This window comes from Pristiophorus japonicus, chromosome 2, assembly GCF_044704955.1.
Source record: "Pristiophorus japonicus isolate sPriJap1 chromosome 2, sPriJap1.hap1, whole genome shotgun sequence".
Taxonomy (NCBI): Eukaryota; Metazoa; Chordata; class Chondrichthyes; family Pristiophoridae; genus Pristiophorus; species Pristiophorus japonicus.
Window position 1 is genome coordinate 317,500,666 of NC_091978.1, and position 27,890 is coordinate 317,528,555.

Below are 27,890 nucleotides of genomic sequence, written 5' to 3' on the forward strand. Positions count from 1 at the left end.
CGTGTACGTCTCAATTCGCACGGGCACTCAAATTTTCAAAGAATCAAACTCTACTTACTCACTTTAGACACATTAATTATAAAAAGAAAACCTCTTGTCCAACTGCACCTCAAAGTAAAACAACGTTTGTGGCTAAATTCCTGATGAAGTGAAACTTAATCATCTGGCTTTTCACACATCACTGGCCACTTGCTGCTTGAGAAATAGAATTTATGTGGTGATGTTAAGACCAGAGTATATGATGCATTGAGAACAAAATATACGTGATGCTGGTGAGACGAGAACGTATATAATGCTGGACTATTAAGGACCGAAATTGGTGGCTATACCGCCCATAACCGCGAAATTGATCGAAAAAAAACTACATACTGCCCAGCGGGATATTCACCAGTGACATACCACACGAAGCACCCTACAGACTGCCCAAAAGTCTGAAATTGGTTGCATACCACCGACATACCATCGGAGCTACACACTGTCTGAAAAAAGGTGGTTTTATGCTAATGGTATGTTGGCGGTATATAACCTACAATGTCCCCCCCCCCCCTCCAGTGATCTACTTCTCTCTTCTCTCCCCCCCCCACCCCCATGCAATCTAGTGTCCCCCCCCGCCCCCCCAAGCGATCTATTCCTCCTCTCAGCAATCTATTTTGTATTCACTGGAGTTCAGAAGAATGAGAGGGGACCTCATAGAAACGTTTAAAATTCTGACGGGTTTAGACAGGTTAGATGCAGGAAGAATGTTCCCAATGTTGGGGAAGTCCAGAACCAGAGGTCACAGTCTAAGGATAAGGGGTAAGCCATTTAGGACCGAGATGAGGAGAAACTTCTTCACCCAGAGAGTGGTGAACCTGTGGAATTCTCTACCACAGAAAGTAGTTGAGGCCAATTCACTAAATATATTCAAAAGGGAGTTAGATGAAGTCCTTACTACTCGGGGGATCAAGGGTTATGGCGAGAAAGCAGGAAGGGGGTACTGAAGTTTCATGTTCAGCCATGAACTCATTGAATGGCGGTGCAGGCTAGAAGGGCTGAATGGCCTGCTCCTGCACCTATTTTCTATGTTTCTATTTCTTCTCTTCCTCTCTCTCCCCCCCCCCCCCCCCCCCCCCAGCGATCTTGTCCTTCCCTTCCCCTCCCAGTGATCTTTTCCTTCCCCTCCCGGAGATCTAAACACCCCCCCCCCCCCCCCCCCCCAGAAAAACACACAAATAAATAAATAACAATGATAAATTTTAGTCACACGACAGCCGAAATATTATAAATAACTCCAAAACAATGCAAAAAATCTAAACTTACCAGAGACACTTACCTGCGACTGGACGTCGGCAGTCTCTGTCTCCCGGACTGCTCTTCTCAGGTGGGGTGGGCGTGGGGACGGAGGTTGATGGAAGAGCGCCGTATGCAGAACTCGGGTCCCGAGTCCCAGGCAACTTGCCCTGCACCCGCTGGAGCAGACTGTCCATCGCACTCTGTTGACACACCGCTCAGGACCGGCTGCACCAAATTTTGCCAGCACTCCGCCCCAGCAGTACCCGGGGGTATGCAACAACATACCACCAGCATACCGTCATGAAATGGGTGGACGACCAATTTCAGCCACTTGATGTTTTAACCTGCCCAATGTTCATCTGCGAGTTCTTCTGTTAAAAATTAATTTTTCATAAGAGATTTAATGTATTTTTATATCTAACTGCACCTCTTCTGCTGCTGTGCTTTGTTATAGAGCATTTTGTTTGTTTGGAATGCTAAAAATGCATAGGCGGGAATTTGCTGGCAGAATAATGACGAGTTAAAGGTGCATGCATCATTAGTATATAAAACAAAATCCAGCAATTTGTAGTGAGGAAGTGATACGACATGGGTTGCGAATCATCAAGTTGCTGGGCGATTTTGCACCGCTCCACTGTTACCCTCACAAAAGTGGGATCTCTGTGTCAACTTCCCCGTGTGTTTCAAGAAATTGCTGGATTTGTGCCATAAATACAAATTAACCTCACCGCAGAAAGATGGGGCTGATATTACACGATGTAAGGACCCTTTTAATGATGAGATTAATGTTCCTCCAATGCCACTCAACCTCGGAAAGAAAGAAAAAGAAAAGAAAGACTTGCATTTATATAGCGCCTTTCACGACCTTCCGATGTCTCAAAGCACTTCACAGCCAATGAAGTGTTTTTGGAGTGTAGTCACTGTTGTAATGTAGGAAACGCAGCAGCCAATTTGCGCACAGCAATGTGATAATGATCAAATAATCTATTTTTTAATGAGGTTGATTGAGGAATAAATTTTGGCCAGGACACCAGGGATAATTCTCCTGATCATCTTCGAAATCGTGCCATGGGATCTTTTTCATCCATCTGAGAGAGCAGACGTGGCATTGGTTTAACGTCTCATCCGAAAGACGCAAGGCCAGAAGGGAAAAATTGAAACTGGAGTCTCCTGCAGGCCGTAAATTGTTCTGAGAGGGATTTTAAATTTTAAATTTTTCTTTTCCTTTGCCTCTTTTTCTCTGTTTTAATTCAATCTATCTTTTCCTCTCTTTACTTCTCTGTCTGTATCTGATTTGACTTTAATTCATCCATTTCCTTCTCTGTCGTTCGCTATTATTCTTTCTCACCACTTAAATCTCATTGGTCCCATTGTTCACCAAGGTCCCAGATGCCCCGTTGACCTCTCTGCACCGTTATCAACTTGCACCTCCAGCAAATTGTAGCGCACACATTTTTGAGCTAAAGGTTGAGGAAAATATCCAATTCACTGGGCAGGCTGCGAGATGCCCCATTCTAGCCAATTTTGGGCCAATACTTCAGATATTGCGTCTAATCGCAAAAGCATTGAACCATATACAGAATGTATAGACTATCCAGCAATTGTTTATCCTGTACCTGAAAGATATTAACTGTTCTAGGTTGATTTACTTTTAGGTAATTAAACAAGGTCTTGCAGCAAGTGCATTACTCGACAGAGGTGCTCAACTAATGGGATCAAATTCAAGGTATTTATTCCTTTATTATTGCCTGTCAGAACATTACATTTTGAACAGTATTTGCAAAATATGATCACATTGTTCTACAACATTTGCACATTTTTGTACCATTGGAACACCTACAAATATTGACACTCCCAGAGACCTCATTGTCCTAATTTTTGAAAGCTGGTATCAGCTTTGCTATTATTACAGAAATATTTTTTAAATTGTATACAGATAACAGAAATAATACAAGTAAGTCAATTGAACATCTATGATTTGTAGAATCGTTTGTATAAAAGTAATCAATTGAAGTAAAATATTAATCATTAAAAAAAAATTCCAGTGCTCCTTATACGCCACTGGAAAAGACGATGATGGAAAATACAGATGATGAAACAGTTACTGAGCAGTGGAGTCTTGATCAGCCTGTCTCTCAGACCAGGACCACTGCCATTGTAGAAGTAAAAGGAACGGTGGATATTGTCCTTACCCCACTTGTGACAGAAGCCTTGGACAGGTGAGTGTACCATTCATGTCCGTGAAAGGAGTGCAGCTGGTGTGTGTGTGTGTGTCAGTCAAGGTGACTGTAATTTGACCTGCATGAAATAAGCTGTATTAAAAGGAAAAATGACAGTTTATAGTCACTTTGATTTTAAGTTATTTGTCAACCTATTTTTTCTTCTGTAGGGTTTTACTTTTTGAATATTTTTTCTTCATTTATATTGTTGTGAGTATTACTAGTGTAATCTTGTTTATTTTTGTAGCATTGCAGGTGGGACACACAGTCTAAGCAAGAGTTAGTTATTTGTTTGAATGGTGGGCATCTTCTGCCAAAATGATGTGTTCCAGGTGCATGTGGTTCTGGGGGGGATATGGTGCACTTCTGAGAAGTATAGCAGTATGAGCTTTTTGCAATATGTGAACTGTGATTATTGAAAGAAAATATAGAGTGTAACTATTTTATTTTTAAATTGACATTTAAAATATTAAGATTCTTTGTCAACATGCCTTTACTGATTGTTGCACATATGTTTAACCTTCACTTATAATAGGGAAGGTTTCTTCATCTAACAGGTAAAATCACTAATTAAGCAGGGATGGCAGCGAACATTTAAAGTGACAACATCGCTAAGTAACTTCCTCCTCTTTCCAATGCCGGAATTCCCCAACAGCTATCATTGGCCACTATATGTGAATGTTGAACTCTGCTCTTATAATAAGACTTGACCCATTTTATATAATTACCATTTCAAGCTGAAGCAGACAGTTCAGGATCACTTATACTTTTAAAATGAGTAAATATACTGCGTTGAATTTACAGAAAACCTAGAGTTTGGGCCCTATTGGACAGTGCAGCACAGACATTTCATTGAATAAATCTGTCTTAGTCCTTCAGTCTGTTGTACGTGTTCTTTCTATGTAAGAAACTAATTACTAATTATTCTTATTGTTAGATATTTTGAAGCAATGGTTCACTTTGTTGGCATTTGGCATCCTGCTGCGATTGTGGATGATCTGCATGCTAAAGTGCTAAAAGAGGCTCTTCTGAACAGCAAATCAGCTAGTTCCGAAACGGTAAGTGCTTTGTGGAATTCAGGTTAGACAATAAGGGGTGGAATGCTATGTTCCATTACTAGATTTCTCAAAAAAGCCGAATTAATCTTTTGAAGAAAAAAGCTCCGATCACTGTGTAATATTCACTGCACTTTTATATTTAAAAAAAATTTACGTCTCTGTTTAAAATTTCACATGGATATTTTCAGCGTAGTAGTATCAGCTTGGCTCAATTGGTAGCACTTTTGTCCAAGTCAGAAAGCTGCGGGTTGAACTCCCACTACAGAATTATGAATTGGCTTGCAGCCAACCAATCTCTTTATTGCCAATTCTTGCATAGAGTTTTATATTGGCCTGGAAATCCCGGCCTCCCTGGATCCGTACGGAGTGTGTATGGATCCGGGAAGGCATCGCAAAAGCCGGTTTTCAGCGCACAATGTGCATGCGCTGAAAACCGGCTTTTCCGATCTGTCAAGCGTGATCGATTTTCTGCATCTTGGGAGCCAGGACATTCGCTGTGGCAAGATTGCGGTATTTTCCCATAGCTTGCCCAGCAAATGTCCTGAAAACTCTTGCGCCTGATAAAAGCAGGCGCATAGCCTACTTTTACAGGCGTAAGAGTTTTAAAACACACAAAAACATAATAAAATAAAATTTTAAAAACACATTTTATTGTTAAAAACCCTGCCCACTAAGGTAAGTTTATTTTAAACCATAATTTAAAAAACTTTAAAAAAAATCAGAAAAATATATTTTTTTTATAAGAAATAAATAACTTCAATTTAAATTAATGTTAAGTATGTTGAGTATTTTTTCTATTTTTTATTAGTGTTTTGGGTGTTTGGGGCTGTTTCTCAATCATAATGGGAACTCCAACTTACGGAGTTCCCATTATTATGAATGAGAAAATACTGTATTTGGATTGGTTGCTCAGAGCCATGTGACTGCAGCTCCAGCTTACGGACGTCCTGATGTGCACACGCTCCAACGTGCAATGAGAGAAGGCCTCAGGATCTGGATCTCTAGTGGGCACAGCAGGAACAGTTAAGTGAGCATCTTTTTTAACTTTTTCACTCGATCGTCCGCAGGAAACAGCCGACTGGGATTTCTAGGCCATTGTCTTCAGATTTGATAGTACTAGTTAGGTTGTTAATAAAAATAATAAATAGTAAAAGATACAGCATTGAATATTTGTTTAGTCGAAGTACCTCTGGTTGTTAACCACTCTCTGTGTAATTTCTCCAGTCTATCCATCTAATAATACTTTGAGACAGAAAGCAAATGTTTCCAGGACCCTGCACCACAATCATAGAATGGTTACAGCACAGAAGGAGGCCATTCGGCCCGTCAAGCCCATGCCGGCTCTCTGCAAGAGTACTTCAGCTAGTCCCACTTCCTCGCCCTTTCCTCGTAGCCATGCAATTTTTTTTTCCTTCAGGTACTTATCTGATTCCCTTTTGAAAGCCACGATTGAATTTGCCTCCACCATCCTTTCAGGAGTGCGTTCCAGATCATAACCACTTGCTGCGTAAAAAAGTTTTTCCTCATGTCACCTTTGGTTCTTCTGCCAATCACCTTAAATCTGTGTTCTCTGGTTCTCGACCATTCTGCTAATGGGAACAGTTTCTTCCTATCTACTCTGTCTAGACCCCTCAATTTTTGAACACATCTATCAGATCTCCTCTCAAACTTTTATGCTCCAACAAAACAACTTGTATTTATATAGCGCCTTCAACGTAGTAAAACATTACAAGATGCTTCACAGGTGTGTTGTAAGACAAAAAAAAATTTGACACTGAGCCCACGTTAGAAATTACGGCAGATGACCAAAAGCTTGGTCAGAGGTAGGTTTTAAGGAGCGTCTTAAAGGAGGAAAGAAAGGTTTAGAGAGGGTGTTCCAGAGCTTAGTGCCCAGGCAGCTGAAGGAACGGCCACTGATGGTTGAGCAATTATAATCATGGATGCTCAAGAGGAGAGAACTTGAGCGCAGATATCTTGGCATGGGGAGGGGGGTGGTAGCGGGGGGGAAGTTGTGAGACTGAAGGAGATTAGAGATAGGGAGGGGCAAGGCCATGGAAGGATTTGTAAACCACAATGAGAATTTTAAAATCGAGGCATTGCTTAACCGGGAGCCAATGCAGGTCAGCGTGCACAGGTGTGATGGGTAACTGGGACTTGGTGCGAGTTAAGACACAGGCTGCCGAGTTTTGGATGACCTCCGGTTTATGTAGGGTAGAATGTGGGAGACCAGCCAGGCGTGCATTGGAGTAGTCAAGTCTAGAGGTAACAAAAAGGCATGGACGAGGGTTTCAGCAGCAGATGAGGCGGGGCGGAGACGAGCAATGTTAGAGATGGAAATAGGTGGTTTTAATTATGCCGCGGATATGTGGCTGGAAGCTCATTTCAGGGTCAAATATGACACCCAGGTTGCGAACAGTCTGGTTCAGCCTCGGACAAATGCGAGGGAGAGGGATGGTGTCAGTGGTTGGGGAACGCAGTTTGTGGTGGGGACCGAAGACAATGGCTTCGGTTTTCATAAAATTTATTTGGAGAACGTTCCTGCTTGTCGGACAAGCAGTCTGACAATTACAAGACCATGGAGGGGTCGAGAGAAGTGGTGGTGAGGTAGAGCTGGGTGTCATCAGCGTACATGTGGAAACTGACGCTATGTTTTCAGATGATGTCGCCAAGGTGCAGCATATAGATGAAAAATAGGAGGGGGCCAAGGATAAATCCTTGGGGGACACCAGAGGTGACGATGCGGGAGTGGGAAAAGAAGCCATTGCAGGAGATTTTCTGGCTACGATTAGATAGATAAGAATGGAACCAGGTAAGTGCAGTCCCACCCAGCTGGATGATGGTGGAGAGGTGTTGGAGGAGTTTGGAGTGGTCAACTGTGTCAAAGGCTGCGGACGGATCGAGAAAGACGAGAAGGGATAGTTTACATTTGTCACAGTCACAAGATGTTATTTGTGACTTTGATGAGAGCCATTTCGGTACTGTGGCAGGGGCGGAAACCAAATTGAGGGGATTCAAACATAATAGATTTGGAAGGCGACAACACATTCAAGGTCTTTGGAAAGGAAAGGGAGGTTGAAGATGGGGCGGTAGCTTGCAAGCACGGTGGGGTCAAGGGTTTTTTTTTTGAGGAGAGGATTGATAACAGCAGATTTGAAGGAAAGGGGAACAGTACCTGAGGAGAGAGCACCGTTAACAATGTCAGCTAACAGGAGCCAGAAAAGGCAGATGGGTGGTCAGCAGTTTAGTGGGGATAGGGTCAAGGGAGCAGGAAGTGGGACTCATGGATAAGATGAGCGTGGAGAGGTAAATAGTGGAGATCAGAGAGAAACTGATGCGAGTTCAGAGCTAAGGCAGGGCGAATCTCAAAAGGAAGTTTGGCCCGATGGGCATGGGGAAGGAAGTGAAGTGGCAGAGGCAGCTGATCGGATGGTCTCAATCTTTGAGATAAAGTCATCCATGAGCTCCTCGCACTTGTTGGAGATGAGTGTGGTGGGGACAGGGGTTTAAGAGCAGTAGAGAATAGCTCTAAGGAGAACAACCCCAGCTTCTACAGGCTATCCAAGTAACTGAAGTCCGTCATCACTGAAACCATGCTTGGAAATCTTTTCTATACCCTCTTGAAGGCCTTCACATCCTTCCTAAAATGCGGTGCCCAGAATTGGACACACTACTCCAGTTGAGACCGAACCAGTGTTTTATAAAGGTTCATCATAACTTACTTGTTTTTTGTACTCTCTGCCTCTATTTATGAAGCCCAGAACCCCGTATGCTTTTTTAACTGCTTTCTGAACCTGCCCTGCCACTTCAACAATTTGTGCACATATCTCTCTGGTCCTGCACCCCCTTTAGGATTGTACCCTTGAGTTTATATTGCCGCTCCTCGTTCTTCCTACCAAAATGTGTCACTTTGCACTTTCCTGCATTAAATTTCATCTGCCATGTGTCTGCCCATTCCATCAACCCGTCTGCATCCTCTTGAAGTCTATCATTATCCTCCTCACTGTTCACTAAACTTCCAAGTTTTGTGTCATCTTCAAATTTTGAAATTGTGCTCCAGTCATTATATATCAAGTAAAGCAGTGGTCCTAATACCGACTCCTGTGGAACACCACTGTATACCTTCCTCCAGTCCGAAAAACCACCGTTAACCACTACTTTCCGTTTTATGTCACTTAGCCAATTTCGTATCCATGCTGCCACTGTCCCTTTTATTCCATTGGCTTCAACTTTTCTGGCAAGCCTATTATGTGACACCTTATCAAATGCATTTTGGAAGTCCATATACACCACATAAACCGCATTGCCCTCCTCAACCTTCTTTGTTACCTCATCAAGTTAGTTAAACACAAATTGCCTTTAACAAATTTGTGTTGGCTTTCCTTAATTAATTCACACTTATCTGTTGATTTTGTCCCGGATTATCATTTCTAAAAGCTTCGCCACCACCGATGTTAAACTGACTGGCCTGTAATTGCCGGGTTTATTCTTGCACCCTTTTTTGAACAAGGATGTAACATTTGCAATTCTCCAGTCTTCTAGCGCCACCCCCATATTTAAAGAGGACTGGAAGATTATGGCCAGTACTTATGCAATGTTCACCTTAACTTCCCTCAGCATCCTTGGTTGCATCGCATCTGGTCCTGGTGACTTACCTACTTTAAATACAGCCAGCCTTTCTAGTACCTCTTCTTTATCACTTTTTAGCTCACCCAGTATCTCAATGATCTCCTTTTTCACTATGACTTCGTCAGCCATTGTTTTCAGGTCCTGCCACAATCTCTGTTCACTGACCACCGATTCTATTCCTGTCCCTGGCAGCAGTCTGAGGCTGAACCTTGGTATTGTATTTGACCCCAAAATGAGCTTCCAATCACACATCCACTCCATCACCAAGACCGACTACTTCCACCTTCATAACATTGCCTGACTCTGCCCCTGCTTCAGCTTCTCTGCTGCTGAAGCCCTCATGAAACCCTTTGTTACCTCTTGACTTGACTATTCCAATGATCTCCTGGCCGGTCTCCTTTTTTGCACCCTCCATAAATTGGAGCTGCTCGTATCCTAACTCTCACGAAGTCCCATTTAATCATCATCCCTGTGCTCGCCGTTGGCTGCCGGTCTGGCGATGCTTCAGTTTTAAAATTCTCATCCATAGTTTTCAAATCCCTCCATGGCTTTGCCCTTTCTGTAACCTCCTGCAGCCTTACAACCCTCTGAGATCTCCGCTCTCTTCCAATTCTGGCCTCTTGCACATTCCCGATTTCAATCACTCTACCATTAACGTCCATGCCTTCCGCTACCTAGGCCCGAAGCTCGGGAAACCCCTCCCTAAACCTCTCTGCCTCACTACCTCTCCTCCTTTAAGAAGCTCCTCAAAATCTACCTCTTTAATCAAGCTTTTGGTCATCATAGAATCATGGAAACTTACAGCACAGAAGGAGGCCATTTGGCCTGTGTGCCTGTGCTAGCTCTTAGAAAGAGCAGTTGTGCTTAGTCCCCATCTCCCCCCCCCCCCCCCCCCCACCACCACCACTTTCTGTCTGTAACCCTGTAAGTTCCTCATGCTTACTTATCTGCCCAACTCCCTTTTAATATTATTTATGGAATCAGTGTCCACCACCTTTTCAGGCAGAGTGTTCCAGATCCCGACAACTCACTGGAAAAAATTTCTCCTCAATTCCCCTCTAGATCTTTTGCCAATGATTTTGAATCAATGCCCTGTGGTTATTGACCCACTCGCTGAATGGAATGCATGTTCTCTTATCTACTCTATTCAAACCTCGCATTATTTTGAAAACTTCTATTCCATCACCTTTTAACTTTCTCTGTTCCAAGGAAAACAGTCCTAACTTTTCCAACCTCTCCTCATAACTGAAGTCCCTTCTCCCTGGTAACATCCTGGTAAACCTCCACTGTACCTTTTCTAAGATATTTACATCTTTCCTGAAGTGTGGTGCCCTGAATTGCCCACAATACACTAGTTGAGGCCGACCTCGTAACTTATAAAGTTCTTGCATGATCTCTTTGCATTTATATTCTATTCCTCTATTTATAAACCCAAGTAACCCATGTGCTTTTTTAATCATCTTATTAACTTGGCGTGCCATCTTTAAGCATTTGTGTCTATGGACACCAAGGTCTCTCTGCTCATCTACACTTTTCAAAATTGTGCCATTTATAGTGTACTCTCTCTCCACATTAGTCCTCCCAAAGTGCATCACTTGCACATCTCCACAATGAAATCCATTTGCCATGCATCTGCCTAATATCTCCTTATTTGGCATGGTGTCAAATTTTGTTTGATAACACTCCTGTGAAGTGCCTTGGAATGATTTACTATGTTTGAGGCGCTACATAAATGCAAGTTGTAATTATCAATTGGATACACTGCTTTATTAGACTGTCACAAGAAATTTGATATTTCTAACCATGGAGCTATGGAGATGTGAACCTGATTGCCTAGAATGTCTGAAGCTCTGACTGCACAGAAAGAGAAAGGCCAGCTGGATTTCTCCCGGCAGAGATTATAAACAGAATTCACTTATTGCGCATCTATCATTGTTTTATTTCCCTCTGCTAACAGTAGTTATTGGTAAGGTAAACTGCTTTATCCTTTATAATTTTGAACATTTTTATGGAATATAAATTCTCTTTCTGTAGACAACTGCAAAGCACGAAGGACGAACCTCCAAAATAGAAAATGGCACAACTGGTATCACAAAATCAGGGCAGACACGGACAAATTCAGCAGCTAAACAAGACAATGTGAAAATAAAGGGTTTTCAAGCTAATGTTTCCATACCAAAGGTATGCCATTATCCAAATTTATATTGCAGGATATTTGCTTTTGAACATGGGTAATCCTCGCAAGATTAGAAATCTATTAATGTTCTGAAGACAGTCATTTTGTTTTTTGGTATTTAACTTTTGGGGATAAGTTCGTAATAAATTTGTGCGCAGTGGACTTTCTGAAGGAAAGTTGCAGCAACTCAGTGGGCAAATAATGTGATCACTGGAACCGTGCAGATGTTGCGTGCACTGTGCACAAATGGGCTGAACCAATGATTATTGCGAGGCCAATCATTTGTATAATTAACGAGCGCCCATGAATAAAAACAAATTTAATTTTGTTTACTCGTTTTTCATGACGCAGCAGGAGTGCCATGGCTATGCTATCTGGCAGTGGCACTAGCCAGTGAAGAGCTGCTGGCTGCCTGTACTGCATCTGACACTTTCCCAGTGTCTGGAGGAAGGATCCAATAGGGTGTGGGCAGTGTGGTCCAGTTTTTTTTAAAAAAAGGTTTGATGATGGCCTTCTATTCTTCATCACTTCCAAATGAGCACTGTGATGCTGGAGTACTGCCTCAGCATCCCAGCTGTATTGTGGGGCTGGTGCCTCATTTAATTACAACTCAGGACCATCCAATTTGTCGTCATTCTCCCAACCCCTTTTGTACTCGCTGCCTGTGTTGGGGTGTGCTAAAGATCTTGTAGACCCAAATATAGTTCATACAGTTAAGTGACATGGTGGATATGGTTGGTACTGCATTGGCATCCCAAAGATCATGGCAAGATGGGAAATTGAATCTGATCATTTGTGGGCTGGCTCCAGATAAAATGGCCATGAAAATGATTGTAAAAATCCAGCTGGTTAACTCACGCCCTGCAGGAAAGAAACCTGCCACCCCCTACTCAGTCTGGCCTACATGTGACTGCAGTCCCACACAAAATAGGTTAATTCTTGATATGTGGCAGCTAGGGCTTGGCAATTAATCCTGCCTTGCCAGTGTCACCACGAACCAAGAATTTTAAAAATCTATTTAAAACAATACTATTAATCGCTACATATATTTCTTTTGTAAAACTTTCAGGTGAATTTGTGTCTTTTGCAAGCATCAGTGGAAGAACCTCCAACCTTCAACGCAAACAAGAATGTTACTCAGGTTTCTCTGGTTGCATTGTGTTTTGACAGAATTTCTACTCAAATTCTGATGAACAGGTAAATTAATAAAGCTTTGTTTTGGGGAATGCTGTTTTAAGCATTCAGGGCGCATTATTAAGGCTAATTGCAGCCATTACGTAGCTATTACATTTGTTGCTTGCTGCTATGTAATTTTTATACTGCATTGATGTCTCACTCAAAAAGGAGACTGCTTCAAGTTTTAAAATGCTATGGATAATGAAAGCGGTTTTAAGAGTGCAAATCTTATCTTGAGGATTCCGAAGATGTAATAAATGTCTTGATAGTTTTACTATTTTGTAAACATTTTAAGCCAGAAGTTATATCATATTGATATACCTGTAATCAATTTTGGCAAAGTTAACATGCTATCTTTGAAGTGACTCATCGTGGATTAGCGTGTGTGAACAAGACGTGGATGGGATAACATATCCATTTTTGGAACAAACTCCTATCTCACGGGAAGTGGTCATTTATTAAATTTGTTTAAAGTTGTATGAATTGCTTTTGTTAGAGTTCAAAGGTTGGTGTTCACAGCGAGATGGATAGCATCCTGAAACAACAGGTTTGAATTGTCTTTGTTCGAAATTATAGTGGATTTGCAATCTTCTCATTTCTAATATGCTTTGCATTCGATGTGTTAATGAAGATAACTTTCCCCTCAAGTTACTAAAACAAGTGTAAACAGATTATCTAGATCCAGTAAAATAATTAGGATCTAGTGTACAAAACCTTAGAATGTGATTGGCCCTGAATTTGCGGTTGGCGGCGTAGCTAAAGAGTACACTGTTGACCTCCGAATGGAATCGCACTTATCTGCTGTGATCCCCTCCTTAGAGAAGTTGCTTTTAAACGTTGCGGAGTTGCGCAGCGTAGTGACCCATGGATCCCAGGGGCGCACCGTTGTATGTAAGCGTACCTGGGATCACATGGGGCGGTCCTCTTCACTTGCAGAAAGTCCATTAAATTGCTCCTGCTGCCTCTAATTGATTATTGAAGACCCTTTCCTTAGTTTGCGGGTATGCATAACTTTCTACATGATAAACATTCATATTTTCATATTTTCAAAGGTGGTATGATGGCGTACTCTGAGTACACCGTCATACCGACCGCAAATTCTGGGCCATTATTTCTCACAGTTAAGGGGGAAAAAAAATACATATTTGAGTTTGTATTGCATATGCAATGAATGATTGCTTTGACTTTATTATGTCTGAATCTTGTCTTGTACAACTGTTTCTTTTAGGGGTATAGTAGAAGATGGAAGCAACAATCCAGATGCAGGCAGAGCATCTGTTGCATTTGACAAGTATGTGAATGCTAGTAAAATGCAACCACAATCATCTGGCTCCCTCAGATCAAATGCAGGAGCAGAGAGAGGAAAAGAACTGGCAGCCAAGCTTAATATCCATCGTATACATGGTCAGTTACGAGGTCTTAGCACTACAGGTAAGATGGCTAACTCATAGTTGTCATCTGAGACTTCTGTTTAAATCAATAAATGTCCATTTATCAAAGTACTAATATAATAACATGTTACTAAAAGCAAAACAGCAATTAGTTGCACTGTAGTATACACTTGACTGTATTTTAAGATAATTACCAGTCACCAGAAGAGTAGGAGATGAAAAAAACATTGAAGTTGCGAACTTAACGCCCCTGATGGGCACTACCCTGCACACTATCTTCAGACCAGAAGGTCTGAATTACCTGATTTTGACCTGAGCAGCAGTTGAATCACAATAACTGACTATGGTGGCCAATCTTGTTTGCTATCCAGCGAGGCCAACTGGAAAGCGCATGTGTGGATGTGAAATGAATAGAATTGGGCTGAGCTCTGATTAGCTCCATTGTCAAACACTCATTGCCTAAACTTGTGCATGAAGAATGGCCACTTGGGTCAGTGTCTTAAGCTAAGAAGGGTCAACAATTGGGAAGAACAAAATAAAGTTCTAACCTTGAGAAAACGACTGCTGGCAAATAGTCGGACGATGTGAGGAGAAAATGCTGCTTCTCTCTAAATCCACTACAAATCACAGTTTTTTCCAAATAATTTTTCTAAAAGCAAAGAAATGTAATGGAAATAACAAACACTCCTCCCCCCCCCCCGAAAATAAAATCTGACATGATAAAATCGTAACTTGTTAGTCTGAACGTTAATCATGTTTTTATCTTCCTTTGGAAACCCACTAAATAATTGCACAGACATGTTATTATAGTTGTTGGTACACTGGTCTGTCATCCAAGGTTTGATTTGATCTATTCCTTGTTGATAGAAAATAAATAGCTCATTTAACAGGACGAGACAGAGACTGACTGCAGCAAATTGATCAAAACCTGTTATTGGGTAAAACTACAGATGCACAGTGGGAGGTGTTCAAAAAAGAATTTAGCTTAATACAGGACCAGTATATACCTCTAAGGGGAAAGAGCTCCACTTACCAAATAAAACAGTCATGGTCAATGAAAGAGGTGAGAGAAAACATAAAACTAAAGGAAAGAGCATATAAAAGTGCTAAGAATAGTGTCGATCCAGGAAACTGGGAGAGATAAAGAATAGCAAAGGAAGACAAAAAGGACAGTGAGAGCTGCAAAAGGGAATATGAAGTGATACCAAGATTAACACAGAAAGCTTTTACAATTGTATTAGAAGGAAGGAGGTAGTCAAGGGTCCATTAAAGACTGATGAGGATAATATTGCAAATGAATATAAGATAATGGCAGACTTGTGGAATAATTACGAGGAAGAAGATAATATACCTGACATTCCAGGGATTTTAATAATGAATCAAGGACTGGAACTCACTAAAGTTAACATAAGCAAGAAAACAGTATTTGAAAAAATAATGGCACTAAAGACTGACAAATCCCCAGGACCTGATGGTTTCCACCCCAGGGTTTTAAAGGAAGTAGGTGAAGAAATTGCAGATGTTTTGGCCATAATCCTCCAAATCTCTCTCGATTCAGGAATTGTCTTTTTTAGATTGGAAAATTGCAAATTATGTTATTTAAGAAAGGTGAGAGAGAGGAACCAGGAAATTATAGACCTGTTAGTCTATCATTGTTGTGGGGAAGTTATTGGAATCTATAATTAAGGACAGAGTGACTCAGCACTTGGAGATATTTGAGTTGATTAGAGAGAGCCAATATGGATTTGTAAAGGTTAGGTCATGTCTGACGAACCGAATTGAATTTTTTCAAGAAATAACTAAAGCAGTAGACAGGGATGTAGTTTATATGGACTTCCAGAAAACATTTGATAAGGTTGCACAAAAGAGACTGTTGGCTAAAATTAAAGCTCATAGAATTGAAGGCAAATTATTTCCCTGGTTAGGAGATTAGTTAGGCTGTAGAAGACAGAGAGTAGGGATAATGGGTATATACTCTAATTGGATGGAAGTGACTAATCATGTCCCACAAAGATCTGAAATTTATCAATGCTTTAGATAACACAATTGAGAGCCATGTATCCAAGTTTGCCGATGACACAAAGATTGGTGGTATAGTAAATAGTGTAGATGGGAGCATAAAATTACAAAGAGGCATTGATCGATAAGTGAGTGGGCAAAATGGTGGCAGAAAGATTTGAATGCAGCCAAAAAAGGATAGATCAGAGTACTTTTTAAATGGTGAAAATCTAGGAACAGTGGAGGTCCAAAGAGAATTTGTGGTCCATGTACACAGATTACTAAAATGTAATTGACAGGTACAAAAAAAATCAAAAAAGCTAATGGAATGTTAGATTTTACATCCAGAGGGCTAGAATATAAAGGGGTGGAAGTTTTTTTTACATTTATGCAAAGCCTTACTGAGACCACATCTGGAGTACTGTGTACAGTTCTGGACACCGCATCTTAGAAAGGATATATTGGAAGGAGTGCGGTGCAAATTCACCAGAATGTTATTGTAATGAATGTAATGACTCAAAAGACTTGTTATTGTAAACTGCCTCAGGTGTAAACCTGATCCAACTTTATTCGCGTCCAAAGTAACCCGCGTGACATGGTATCCGTGCTTATATACCAGTGACCGTGTACAGCCTGATGACCTTCGACAGTGGTGCCCCCTGGTGTCTGGTGACCCAAGCATAAATACATAACAACATCCCCTTTCAAGATCTTAATATCAGTCTTATTACAAATTAAGATGGTCTGGAACTTTCTGCTCACAAGTTGATCGTCTCAGTTCAACTTCAATTCTAGGCGAGCGTTCTGAGTCAGTTGTGACTGAAAGCTGATGGGAGTGGTAATTACTACATTAGGGACTGGAGGTCCAATTTAAATAATGACATAAAAATTCCTCTGATGAATGAACATTGGTTGGTTGGCCACTGACTGCATCTTCCTCAAGCGGTTCCAGTTTATCCGTGTGCCATAGTTTTATCTGATCAACATGTTTCCTGCATGTTTGCCCATTCTTGAGCACGACAATAAACACTCTGTTACCCTCCACTTTGGACCTTGACCATAGTTCAGCACATAAACCGGATCGTTGACAGAGTTGTCATGTGACACAGCAGCACGATCATGATACCCTTGCTGACTTTGACATCTGTTTTCAAATCGGGATGAACAAGAGAGAGGTTGGTCTTGAGATTCTCTTCTGTAACTAATCAGTATACAGGACAAGCGAGTCTGCAGTGAACCCTGAGTTACACGTTTCATAATCTGCTTGATCGTTTGAACAGCACGCTCTGCTTGACCATTAAAAGCAGGTTAGAATGGGGCTGACTTCACATGTTTAATACCATTGAGTTTCATGAACTCTTGAAACTCCAGACTTGTGAAGCAAGATCCGTTGTCGCTCACAACAATGTCAGGCAAACCATGAGTAGCAAACATGACACGAAGGCTCTCAATAGTAGCTGTAGACGTACTGGATAACATAATAATACACTCTAGCCACTTTGAATATGCACCCACCACAACAAAAAACATCTTTCCCAGGAAAGGACCTTCTAAATCGATGTGTATCCTCACCCATGGTTTAGATGGCCACGACCAAAGACTCAGTGGAGATTCCGCTGGTACTTTACAAGCTGCATGCAAGTATTGCACTGATGCACACATGATTCTAGATCAGAGTCAATTTCAGGCCACCATACATGAGCCCTAGCAATGGCTTTCATCATGACAATACCAGGATGTAGTTCACGTACAAAAAATGTTTTCTACCTTTCTTAGGCATAATAACACGATTACATCACAGTAAACAATCTGACTGAATGGACAGTTCATCTTTGCGACGGTTGTAAGGTTTGGTCTCATCACACATTCCATAGGTATTGCAGACCAATCACCACGGAGTACACAATGTTTCACAACCGATAAAATAGGGTCATGGCTAGTCCAGGTCCTAACTTAGTGACCAGGGGTTCCTTCACTCTCAAAAGCATCCATTACTAACAGTAGATCTGCAGGTTGAGGCGGATCCACCTCAGGTGTGTGCAGTGGCAGACGACTCAGTGCATTGGCACATTTCTCAGTGTGAGGTCTATGACGAATAACATAATCATAGGCAGACAATGTCAACACCCACCTCTGAATACGGGACGATGCATTGGTATTAATACCTTTGTTTTCCGAAAACAATGAAATGAGTGGCTTGTGATCCGTTTTGAGTTCAAAACGAAGACATAGAAACATAGAAAATAGGTACAGGAGTAGGCCATTTGGCCCTTCGAGCCTGCACCACCATTCAATGTGGTCATAGCTGATCATGCACTTCAGTACCCCATTCCTGCTTTCTCTCCATACCCCTTGATCCCTTTAGCCGTAACTCCCTTTTGAATATATCCAACTTTCTGTGGTAGAGAAATCTACAGGTTCACAATTCTCTGTGTGAAGAAGTTTCTCCTCATCCCGGTCCTAAATGGCTTACCCCTTATCCTTAGACTGACCCCTGGTTCTGGACTTCTCCAACATCGGGAACACTCTTCCTGCATTTAACCTATCCAATCCCGTCAGAATTTTATATGTTTCTATGAGACCCCCTCTCATTCTTCTAAATTCCATTGAATATAAGCCTAGTCGATCCAGTCTTTTCTTCATATGTCAGTCCTGTCATCCCGGGAATCAGTCTGGTGAAACTTTGCTGCACTCCCTCAATAGCAAGAATGCCCTTCCTCAGATTAGGAGACCAAAACTGTACACAATTTTCAAGGTGTGGCCCACTAAGGCCCTGTACAACTGTAGTAAGACCTCCCTGCTCCTATACTCAAATCCTCTCTCTCTGAAGGCCAACATGCCATTTGCCGCCTTCAACACCTGCTGTACCTGTATGCCAACTTTCATGTACCATTACACTCAGGTCTCGTTGCACCTCCCCTTTTACTAATCTGTCACCATTCAGATAATAATCTGCCTTCCTGTTTTTACCACCAAAGTGGATAACCTCACATTTATCTACATTATACCGCATCTGCCATGTATTTGCCCACGCACCTAACCTGTCCAAGTCACCCTGCATCCTCCTCACAGCTCACACTGCCACCCAGCTTAGTGTCATCTACAAACTTGGAGATATTACACTCAATTCCTTTATCTAAATCATTAATGTATACTGTAAATAGCTGGGGTCCCAGCACCAAACCTTGCGGTACCCCCACTAGTCACTGCCTGCCATTCTGAAAAAGACCCGTTTATTCTTAATCTTTGCTTCCTGTCTGCCAACCAGTTCTCTATCCACGTCAGTACACTACCCTCAATACCATGTGCTTTAATTTTGCACACTAATCTTTTGTGTGGGACCTTGTCAAAAGCCTTTTGAAAGTCTAAATACACCACATCCACTGGCTCCACTCGACTAGTTACATCCTCAAAAAATTCCAGAAGATTTGTCAAGCATGATTTCCCTTTCATAAATCCATGCTGACTTGGACCAATCCTGTCACTGCTTTCCAAATACGCTGCTATTACATCTTTAATAATTTGATTCCAATATTTTCCCCACCACCGATGTCAGGCTGACCGGTCTACAATTCCCTGTTTTCTCTTGCCCTCCTTTTTTAAAAAGTGGGGTTACATTAGCTACCCTCCAGTCCAAAGTCTATAGAATGTTGGAAAATGACCAAACAGGTACTGATGCATCTTTTTGACCCCATATACACAGGCCAAAGCTTCTTTTTCCACCATGCTGTAAGCTCTTTCCGCCTTTGACAACTTCTCGAAGCATACGCAACAGGTTGTAGCTTACCCGACTCATTTGCTTGTTGGAGTACACTGCCAACCCCATATGATGAAGCATCACAGGCCAATACAAGACGCTTACACGGATCACAATGATCCAGCAACTTGTTTGAACAGAGCAGATTCTTGGCTTTCTCAAAGGCTCTATCTTGAGACACACCCCAGACCCAGTTGTCGTCTTTTCTGAGTAGCACGTGCAGTGGCTCTAACAAAGTGCTCATTATGGGTAAGAAATTACCAAAGTAGTTGAGTAGCCCAAGAAATGAACGCAGCTCCATCACATTCTGAGGCCTGGGTGCATTTTTGATGGCCTTGGTTTTCGAATCAGTGGACCTGATGCCATCAGCAGCAATCTTCCTCCCCAGGAATTCAACTTCATTTTGAAGTTTGAAGGCACACTTCGAACGTTTCAGCCTGAGTTCAGACGATGTAGGACTTCTTCAAGATTGTTCAGATGTTCAGCAGTGTCGCGACCTGTGACCAGAATATCATCTTGAAACACGACCGTTTTAGGAACAGACTTCAGTAGACTCTCCATATTCCTCTGAAATATGGCTGCAGCCGAACGAATTCCAAAAGGACACCTGTTGTAGACAAACGGTCCTTTATGGATGTTGATGCAGGTGAGTTTCTTCGAAGTGTCGACAAGCTCCTGTGTCATATAGGCCAACATCTGATCCAGTTTAGTGAACAGGTCATCAGCTTTCGGTAACGGGTACTGATCCTGTTTTGAAAATCAGTTAATCGTAACCTTGTAATCTCCACAAATTCTGACAGTGCCATCACTCTTCAACACAGGAACAATAGGACTGGCCCACTCGTTAAACTCGACCGGTGATATGACCCCTTCACGTTGGAGTCTGTCAATCTCAATTTCAACCTTCTCCCTCATCATGTAGGGAACAGACCGAGCCTTGTGATAGACAGGCCTTGCATCAGAATCTAGGTGAATCTGCACCTTGGCTCCAGTAAAATTACCAATGCTCAGTTCAAACAAAGAAGGAAACTTCTTCAACACTTGAGCACACAAAGTGTCGACACTGCTTTGATATCATTCCAATTCCACTTGATTTTCTCGAGCCAATTCCTGCCGAACAGCATTGGATCATTACCTGGGATGATCCATAACCACGCCATTATATGACACCTTGACTACAGCACTGCCCATCACTGGTATGAGTTCCCTAGTGTAAGTACGCAACTTGGCATTGACTGGAATCAGCTTAGGCTTCACAGCTTCAGTGTCCCACAGCTTGTCGAATGTCCTTTGGCTCATTATTGACTGACTCGCACTCGTGTCCAGCTCCATTGATACAGGCTCGCCATTCAGTTTCACATTAACGATTATCGGCTGGCTCCTTCCCAAGAACGAATACAGACCATACACTTCCTCCTCGGGTTGTGTATCTGGGCCAGCACTGGACTGGTCGTCATCAGCAATGTGATGAGCGGCAGCACGCTTGCTTAGTTGTGGGCACATTCTCTGAAGATGCCCCACTTTCGAACAGCCATTACAGGAGTACTGTTCAAACCGATACTGATGAGCTGATGATTGCCCCCACAACGCCAACAGGGTGAAATCGGATTCTTACCAGTTGACGGACTTTGAGAAGCTACAGGTTTCACATGAGCAGTTGAGTAGGCCCTGCCATAAGTAGCTCTGCCAGACGGCGACACAATCTTGTCTACAGTACTTGTTGTGGAGCTCCGACTCTTCGATGATATCTGCCCCAAATTATCATCAGTCATGCATGCCTGGGCAGTTGCGATGGCCTTGCTCAAATCCGGTTTCTCTTCGGCCAATAACTTCCGAAGAATCACATCATGGTTGGTGCCTATCACGAAGAAATCTCGCAGCATGTTTTCCAACACGTTCCCAAACTTGTACGGCTCAGCAAGACGTCGCAGGTCGGCGACGAATCCGGACACATCCAAGCCCTGAGCATGAACATGCGTGTAGATGCGATAGCGTGAGATGCTGATCCCCTCTTTTGGCTTAAGATGGTCACACACCAAAGCACACACACCCCATATTCTTTGTTTGTCGGACATAAAGGCGAGAGAAGATTCTTCATGAGGCCATAAATTTTTGGACCACAAACGGTGAGGAAAACCACCCTGCGCTGAAGTGCGTCAGCCTCTCCCTCCATTTTGTTGGCCACAAAATACTGATCCAGGCGGTCGATAAAATCCGCTGAATCCTTGCCATCCGCGAATCTCTCCAGAATTTCAATCGTGCCCATTGTACATGCGAAGGTTTTTTAAGTTACCTCATCGCCAAATGTAATGAAGGTCATGACTCAAAAGACTTGTTGCTGTAAACTGCCTCAGGTGTCAACCTGATCCAACTTTATTCGCGCCCAAAGTAACCCGCGTGACATGGTACCCGCACTTGCATACCAGTGACCGCGCACTCACGCGTACAGCCCGATGACCTCCGACAGTGACACCCTCTGGTGACCCCAAGCATAAATACATAAGTTACCAGAGCTCCAAGGGTTTAGATTATGAGGAATGATTGCATAAACAAGTATTCTATTCCTTGGAATATAGAAGGGATGATTTTATTGAGGTTTTTAGGATTTTGAAAGGAATTGATAGAATAGACTGAGAAACTTTTTCCACTGGTGGGGGAGTTAAGGATCAGAGGACATAACCTTAAAATCAGAACCAGACCATTCAAGAGAGAAGTTAGAAAACACTTCTTCACGCAAAGCTGGTACGGGTTGAACCTCACTTATCCGGAACCACCCCTCGTCCAGAACCATTTCCGGCCACCGGATGGCGCATGCGCAGAACTCTGACATGAAAAAATTGAAGTCCTTCCTCGCTGCTGACTCCCGCAATCGCTGTCCTGACCCCGCGATCCACCTACTCCCCCCGCCCCCACCACGATCTCTTTGCCGCACTCCCAGCCCAAGCCAGCCAGCCCCGATATCGCCTTGCTCAGTACCTGTACCATTTAATTTAACGTGACCACCCCTCATTCGGAAAAATCCCTTATCCAGAACAGGCCAGGTCCCGAGAGTTCCGGATAAGGGAGGTTCAACCTGTAGAAGTATGGAACTCTTCCCCCACTAAAAAAACGGTAAATACAAATTCAATTAATAATTGAATATTAATAATTGAATCTGAGATTGACAGATTTTTGTTAGCTAAGGATATGGAGCCAAATCAAGTGGATGGAGTTAATATACAGATCAGCCATGATGCCATTAAATACCGGAACAGGCTTGAGGAGCTGAATAGCCTATTGCTCTTCCTAGGTTCCTATTTTAGCACAGTTGAACTCCCAAATTGTTTGACAGCAGCTTGAGAGACGAAACCTACAATATGTCCTCTGGTTTTCTTGAGTGCTTAAAATAAAATCTTTCCAGATCAAGGACCAAACATCAACCCTTTTCAACTTTAAATCCCTTTCCTAATTATTTATTTTCTACAACAACAACAACTTGCATTTATATAGTGCCGTTAACATAGTAAAATGTCCCCAAGGCGTTTCACAAGATCATTATCAAACAAAATTTGACACCGAGCCACATAAGAAGATATTAGGGCAGATGACCAAAAGCTTGGTCAAAGAGGTAGGTTTTAAGAATCGTCTTAAAACCCAACTTCACTTCCTGGGTCCCATGTTAGCAGATGTTGTTAACAGTTCTCACTCCTCAGGAATTATCCCCCTTTCCTTCAAATCTGCTATCTTCACCCCCCCCCCTCAAAAAAAAAAACCTTGATCCCCTCCATCCTTGTAAACACTCACTCCATCTTGAACCTGTCTTGCCTTTGAAAGTTCTTAAATGTGTTGTCGCCTCCCAAATCTGTGGCAATCTTTCTCAGAACTTTTGTTTGAATCCCTCCAATCAGGCTTTCTTCCCTGCCTCAGTACTGAAACTGCTCTTACCTAGGTCACAAATGACATCCCAATTGACGGTGACAAAGGTAAACTATCCCTTCTCGACCCGACTGCAGCCATTGACACGGTTGACCACAACATTCTGCTCCTACTCCTCTCCTCCATCGACAAGCTGGATGGGACTGCACTCGCCTGTTCTGTTCTGTATCCCGCATTGTTAGCGCTGGTGTCCCCCAAGGATCTATCCATGGCCCCCTCCTATTTCTCATCTACGTGCTGCCCTTCAGTGACATCATCCGGCGACACAAATGAGTTTTCACATAAGCGCTGATCAGTGTTCACTATAATTTATTTTTGTACTGAGGGGGCCAAATGTTACAACAACTTTTACAACCACAACGTTTACAACAACGACAGCAAAATCAACCACTTAAAAGCATATCATAGAATCATAGAAGTTTACAGCACGGAAGGAGGCCATTTTGGCCCATTGTGTCCATGCCGGCCAACAAGAGGCTATCTAGCCTAATCCTACTTTCCAGCTCTCGGTCTGTAACCCTGCAGGTTATGGCACTTCAAGTGCACATCCAAGTACTTTTTAAATGTGGTGAGGGTTTCTGCCTCTACCACCCTTTCAGGCAGTGCGTTCCAGACCCTCATAACCCTCCATGTGAAGAAATTTCCCCACAAACCCCTTCTAAACTTTCTACCAATAACTTTAAATTTATGCCCCCTGGTTATTCACCCCTCTGCTAAGGGAAATGGGTCCTTTCTATCCACTATATCTAGGCCCCTCATAATGTTATACACCTCAATGAGGTCTCCCCTCAGCCTCCTCTGTTCCAAGGAAAACAAACCTAGCCTATCCAATCTACATAAGGACATAAGAAATAGGAACAGGAGTAGGCCATACGGCTCCTCGAGCCTGCTCCGCCATTCAGTAAAATCATGGCTGATCTGATCATGGACTCAGCTCCACTCCTGCCCGCTCCCCATAGCCCCTTATCCCCTTATCGCTCAAGAAACTGTCTATTTCTGTCTTAAATTTATTCAATGTCCCAGATTCCACAGATTTACAACCCTCAGAGAAGAAATTTCTCCTCATCTCTGTTTTAAATGGGCACCCCCTTATTCTAAGATCATGCCTGCTAGTTCTAGTCTCCCCCATCAGTGGAAACATCCTCTCTGAATCCACCTTGCCAAGCCCCCTCATAATCTTAATACGTTTCAATAAGATCACCTCTCATTCTTCTGAATTCCAATGAGTAGAGGCCCAACCTACTCCACCTTTCCACATAAGTCAACCCCCTCATCCCCGGAATCAACCTAGTGAACCTTTTCTGAACTGCCTCCAAAGCAAGTATATCCTTTCGTAAATATGGAAACCAAAACTGCTTGCAGTATTCCAGATGTGACCTCACCAATACCTTATATAGCTGTAGCAAGACTTCCCTGCTTTTATACTCCATCCCCTTTACAATCAAGGCCAAGATACCATTGGCCTTCCTGATCACTTGCTGTACCTGCATACTATCCTTTTGTGTTTCATGCACAAGTACCCCCAGGTCTCACTGTACTGCAGCACTTTGCAATCTTTCTTCATTTAAATAATAACTTGCTCTTTGATTTTTTTTTCTGCCAAAGTGCATGACCTCACACTTTCCAACATTATACTCTGTCTGCCAAATTTTTGCCCACTCACTTAGCCTGTCTATGTCCTTTTGCAGATTTTGTGTGTCCTCCTCACACATTGCTTTTCCTCCCATCTTTGTATCATCAGCAAACTTGGCTACATTAACTCAGTCTCTTCTTCCAAGTCGTTAATATAGATTGTAAATAGTTGGGGTCCCACCACTGATCCCTATGGCACCCCACTAGTTACTGGTTGCCAACCAGAGAATGAACCATTTATCCTCATAGCTAAGATTCTCCACTCCTGGCAACATCCTCGTAAATCTCCTCTCTACCTTCTCCAGTGCAATCACGTCCTTCTGTAATGCGGAGACCAGAACTGCACGCAGTACTCCAGCTGTGGCCTAACCAGTGTTTTATACAGTTCAAGCATAACCCACCTGCTCTTATATTCTATTCCTCGGCTCATAAAGGCAAGCATTCCGTATGCCTTCTGAACCACCTTATCCACTATGCCTGCTACCTTCAGGGAACTGTGGACATGCAGTCCCAGGTCCCTTTGTTCCTCTGCACTTAATGTCCTACCATTTAATGTGTATTCGCTTTCCTTGTTAGCCCTCCAAATGCATTACCTCATAGTTCTCTGAATTAAATTTCATTTGCCACTGTTCTGCCCACCTGACCAGTTGATTGATATCTTCCTGCAGTCCGCAGTTTTATTCTTCATTGTCAACCACACATTGAACAAAAACGAGTATCTATATTTTCAACTTCAATCCCTTCCATTAATAAACCTTGTCTTCTTGAGCCAGCCCCCCACTCCCCCATGTAACATATCAGAAATGTAGTACTTATTCACAAGTGCAGAACAACATATACAAAATTTGCGTCACTGAATTAAACACTAAAAGCAGGAAAGGCTATGATTAAACAGAAATAAACATTCATCTTTCTTCCTGGACAGGAGAACAATCAGACTGACTCAAAGGGCCCAAGTTTCCACATGATTTGCGCCTGATTTTTAGGAGCAACTGGTGGAGAACGGACTATCTTAGAAATCGGAATTCTCCACATTTTTTTTTCTGCAGTTCCAGTAGAACAGTTCTACTTTGGAACAGAATTTTTTCTTCAAAAGGGGGCGTGTTCGGCCACTGACGCCTGATTTCAAAGTTTCCACAGTGAAAACGTACTCCAAACGAAGTTAGAATGGAGCAAGTGAAGATTTTTGTAGAACTGAAAAAACCTGTTCTACACATTAAAAATTCAGGCGCAGGTTACAAATTAGGCGTCCAGAACGAGGTGGAGGTGGAGGTGGAGGTGGAGGGAGGGGGAAGGGAAGTCATTAAATTATACAATAAATCCTTATTTATACTTCTACAAATATTATACAAATAAATCCAACCTGAATAAACATTTATAAGCAAAGAAAAGATTAAATAAACCATCTTCCTACCTGTGTGAAGTCACGGAGAATGCTGCAGTCAGCCTGAGGCGCCCGTTCTTCCCGCCGGGGGGTGGGGGGGGAGGAGGCGCCCGTTCTTTCCCGCGGGGGGAGGGGGAGGAGGCGCCCGTTCTTCCCGCGGGGGTGGGGGGGAGGGAGGGAAGAGGAGGCGCCCGTTCTTTCCCGCGGAGGGGGGGGTGAGGCGCCCATTCTTCCCGCGGGGGGGGGGGCAGGAGGCGCCCGTTCTTCCCGCGGGGGGGTCGGAGGCGCCGTTCTTCCCGCGGGGGAGGGGGGGAGGGGAGAGGAGGCGCCCGTTCTTTCCCGCGGCGGGGGAGGAGGCACCCGTTCTTCCCGCGGGGAGGGTAGGAGGTGCCCATTCTTTCCCGCAACGGGGGGGGGGGGGGAGGCGCCCGTTCTTCCCGCGGGGAATAGGAGGCGCCCGTTCTTTCCCGCAGCGGGGGAGGAGGCGCCCGTTCTTTCCCGCGGGGGGTGGAGGAGGCGCCCGTTCTTCCCACGGGGGGGGGGGGGAGGAGGAGGTGCCCGTTCTTCCTGCGGTGGGGGGGGGGGGGACGGAGAGGAGGTGCCCGTTCTTCCCGCGGTGGGGGCGGGGGGAGGAGGAGGTGCCCGTTCTTCCCGCGGTGGAGGGGGGGGGGGACGGAGAGGAGGTGCCCGTTCTTCCCGCGGTGGGGGGGGGGGGGACGGAGAGGAGGTGCCCGTTCTTCCCGCGGAGGGGGGGGTGGGGGAGGAGACAGTGAGAAGGCTGCAAGTGCTGATGTGCTGATGGCAATGTGCTTTTATTAAAAAAAAAATGTTCAAAAATTAAACAGCTACAAAGAACTACAAAAATGGACGAGTGCCAATGTTTTATTCACACTGCGCGTGCGCGAACGCTCCAACACACACACGCAGCGATGCCGGCAGGAAAAAAACTAATTTACATAGTACCCGCCCCCTCCCACTTACAAAATCGGCGCGAGTGTAGGCTCCGTCCCCCTGGGCGCCGTGCCAGGCAGACAAGGAACTGCAGAACGCTCCAGAATCGCAATTTTTTTTTTAGGCGCGAAAAACGGGCGCCCAGCTCGGAGGGGCGCCCGTTTTTTATCGTGTGGAAACTTGGGCCCTTAATGTTTACTAATATGTTGACGTAAAGATGTTAGTTTCCAAGTTTGCTTCCAATGGGGTTTTCTCAACATTATCCACAATATTAATCCCTGCTCTTATCACGAAAAGTGTTGAATTTGTTTAGTTACTTTACAATTAAATAGCGG

The 27,890-nt window shown here is 43.3% G+C and overlaps 1 protein-coding gene across 1 annotated transcript in view; it reads left to right on the plus strand.

Annotated features, from left to right (window-relative positions):
• The window catches only part of kiaa1109 (KIAA1109 ortholog), a 523,818-nt gene that overhangs the window by 209,591 nt on the left and 286,337 nt on the right, over positions 1-27,890 (plus strand). The window contains exons 30-36 of the mRNA XM_070862493.1: positions 2,928-2,998; positions 3,318-3,491; positions 4,429-4,549; positions 11,210-11,356; positions 12,421-12,548; positions 13,756-13,958; positions 14,869-14,981. Coding sequence (XP_070718594.1) covers positions 2,928-2,998; positions 3,318-3,491; positions 4,429-4,549; positions 11,210-11,356; positions 12,421-12,548; positions 13,756-13,958; positions 14,869-14,981 — 957 coding nt within the window. The remainder of the gene's footprint in view (positions 1-2,927; positions 2,999-3,317; positions 3,492-4,428; positions 4,550-11,209; positions 11,357-12,420; positions 12,549-13,755; positions 13,959-14,868; positions 14,982-27,890) is intronic.